Source organism: Helianthus annuus, chromosome 7 (assembly GCF_002127325.2).
Source record: "Helianthus annuus cultivar XRQ/B chromosome 7, HanXRQr2.0-SUNRISE, whole genome shotgun sequence".
Taxonomy (NCBI): Eukaryota; Viridiplantae; Streptophyta; class Magnoliopsida; order Asterales; family Asteraceae; genus Helianthus; species Helianthus annuus.
Genome location: NC_035439.2, coordinates 46,551,087 through 46,553,595, shown reverse-complemented (window position 1 = coordinate 46,553,595; position 2,509 = coordinate 46,551,087). Strand labels below are relative to the sequence as shown.

At 41.8% G+C, this 2,509-nt stretch overlaps 1 protein-coding gene across 1 annotated transcript; it reads left to right on the top strand.

Annotated features, from left to right (window-relative positions):
* The first annotated feature begins 561 nt into the window (after positions 1 to 561).
* On the top strand, positions 562 to 1,901 carry LOC110876017. Its single transcript, XM_022124201.1, has 3 exons — positions 562 to 891; positions 1,030 to 1,308; positions 1,440 to 1,901. The coding sequence occupies exons 1-3, from the start codon at positions 562 to 564 to the stop codon at positions 1,899 to 1,901; spliced, it is 1,071 nt and encodes a 356-aa protein (XP_021979893.1).
* The last annotated feature ends 608 nt before the right edge of the window (positions 1,902 to 2,509 follow it).

The window sequence follows — 2,509 nt, the reverse complement described above, 5'->3', positions numbered from 1 at the left end:
GACACTGTCAATTGGAGTTTTTTGGAGGATGTTCTGGGTCGGTTTGGGTTTCATCATAAAATGGTGAACTGGATCATGACGTGTGTGTCCACGGTGTCGTACTCGTTATGCATTAATGGTAGTCTGCATGGTTACTTCAGGGGTAAGCGGGGCTTAAGGCAAGGTGATCCTATGTCGCCCTACTTATTTACGCTAGTCATGGAGGTATTATCGCTTCTGCTTAAGCGAGCAGCTAGTATGCCTTTTAAATATCATGCTCACTGTGCTAAGGAGAAGATAATCAACGTGTCGTTTGCTGATGATTTATTTATCTTTGTGCATGGTGATGTGGTCTCTGTCAAGAAAATAAAAGAAGCGATGGAGATTTTTACTAATATCTCAGGTCTTGCACCTAGCCCAGCTAAGAGTACGGTGTTTTTTTGCAATGTGCCACACTCAGTTCGGCAGGAAATTCTGAATATTATGCCTTACCAGGAGGGTGTCCTCCCTATCCGCTATCTTGGGGTTCCTCTTATTTCGTCAAGACTGTTATATAAAGATTGAATGATTCTCATTGAGCGTATGGATAAAAAGATTGTTAATTGGGCAACAAAAGCTTTATCGTTTGCTGGTAGGTTACAGCTTATTAACTCGGTTCTCTCATCGATGCACATTTACTGGGCCTCAGTTTTCATTATTCCGGCTAGGGTTATTAATGAACTTGAAAAGCGTATTCGCAGATTTTTGTGTAATGCGGGTTCAGATGGTAGAATTCGTGCCAAGGTTGCATGGAACGAAGTGTGTTTGCCGAAAAATGAGGGTGGATTGGGCATTAGAAGCATTTCTGATGTCAATAAATCGCTCATGGCAAACCATATTTGGAGTATTATCACGAAGCGGGATTCTATTTGGGTTCGTTGGATTCATGATTATAAGCTTAAAGGTCGGAATTTTTGGGATATTCCGTGTCGTGGGAGTATGAGTTAGGGATGGCAAAAGATCTTATCTATTCGCCATATCATTCGGCCTCACATATGGTCTTCTATTCAGAGTGGGTCTCGAACCAATGTGTGGAGTGATATGTGGTGCTCGTTAAGTCCGATTAGTTCCTTTATTTCTCCTCGGGCCATTGCCAATGCTGGTTTCTCGTTACAGTCTACAGTCGCAGACGTTATTGATCAAAATGGAAATTGGAAGTGGCCGCAAGCTTGGCTGGATCTCTTTTCGGTGTTATTCACGATCTCGGTTCCGACTATAGTTCCTAACTCTATTGATCGTTTGGTGTGGAAAGATTTGGATGGGAAAACTGGTGAATTCCAATCGGCTCAGGTGTGGAATACAATTCAATTCGGAATAGGGAGAATCAGGTGATGTGGTCTAACATGGTTTGGTTTTCTCAATGCATTCCGAGGCACTCATTTCATTTGTGGCTATCGTTTCGAAATAAATTAAAAACTCAGGACCGGTTGACAGCTTGGGAAGCAGGGAGTCTTACAAATTTAAATTTGATGTGTTGTCCGCTATGTTACTCGGATCGTGATAGTCGGGATCACTTATTTTTCCGATGCTCTTTTGCGGAGCAAGTGTGGAGTAACGTGAAGGAATTGGTTCAGCTGAGGAGCGTGGATAATACTTGGGAATCGTTATTAAGTTGGGCGGATCAACATTCAAGTTCTAAGAAAGCGGATAACGTTGTGTATAAGTTGTTGATTACGGCTTCGTCTTACTACATCTGGCAAGAGAGGAATAACAGAATGTTTAAAAATCATAAGAGGACGGTAACTCAAGTAATTGAGGTAATTAAAAACTCGGTTCGATTGCGTATCATGGGATTCAGGTTTCGGGCGGCTACAACTAAGGAAAGGATTTTCAAGTTGTGGAAGATTGAAGAGAACGAAGATAATGTAGTGAAGCCAGGCTAAGTTGTGTGCGTTTTGTGTCTAGGTTTGGCTTGGTTGTTTTTTGTTTGGTTGACTGTTGTTTTGGTTGTTTTGTTGGATGTTTTGCTTGTTTTCCTAGGCTTGGTCTGTCAAGTCTAGTTGGTGTGTCGCTCTGATACACCCTCGTTCTTATTTGGTTATTTATAAAATTCATCGGGGTAACCCTTTACCCAAAAAAAAATCTCTTGAAATCTAATTAGATTACTTAACTATCCATCAAACTTACACTTTACCCCCCCCCCCATGTAAGTGGACGGTCACATGGTGGCCCCACCTTTGATCTTGTGTAATCTTCTCTTGATCTCCTTGATCTTCCTTAGATTTGATGAAAGATCTTGCTTAGTACTTTTGGAACACATTACCCATTGGACTAACCCTAAACTTGGTTATAAGAGTAACATAGGAGATCATAACATCATTCATCTCTCACCCACTAACACACACTCCATCTCCTTCTCTCCCCTCCATTCTCGGCCGAACTCCAAGCACCACACCAGCACCATTTTCATCCAACTTCAATTCATCCCAAGGTTTACACAAGGTGCTAGAAGGTGTTTAAGGAAGTGTGGAGCTTGTGGATCTTGAAGGAC

Coding starts and splice junctions, on each gene's coding strand:
- LOC110876017 (XM_022124201.1), top strand. CDS start 562: ATGGATAAAAAGATTGTTAATTGGGCAACAAAAGCTTTATCGTTTGCT. Junction 892..1,029: donor CGAAGCGGGATTCTATTTGG/GTTCGTTGGATT, acceptor TCTTCTATTCAG/AGTGGGTCTCGAACCAATGT. Junction 1,309..1,439: donor GTGAATTCCAATCGGCTCAG/GTGTGGAATACA, acceptor TTAAAAACTCAG/GACCGGTTGACAGCTTGGGA.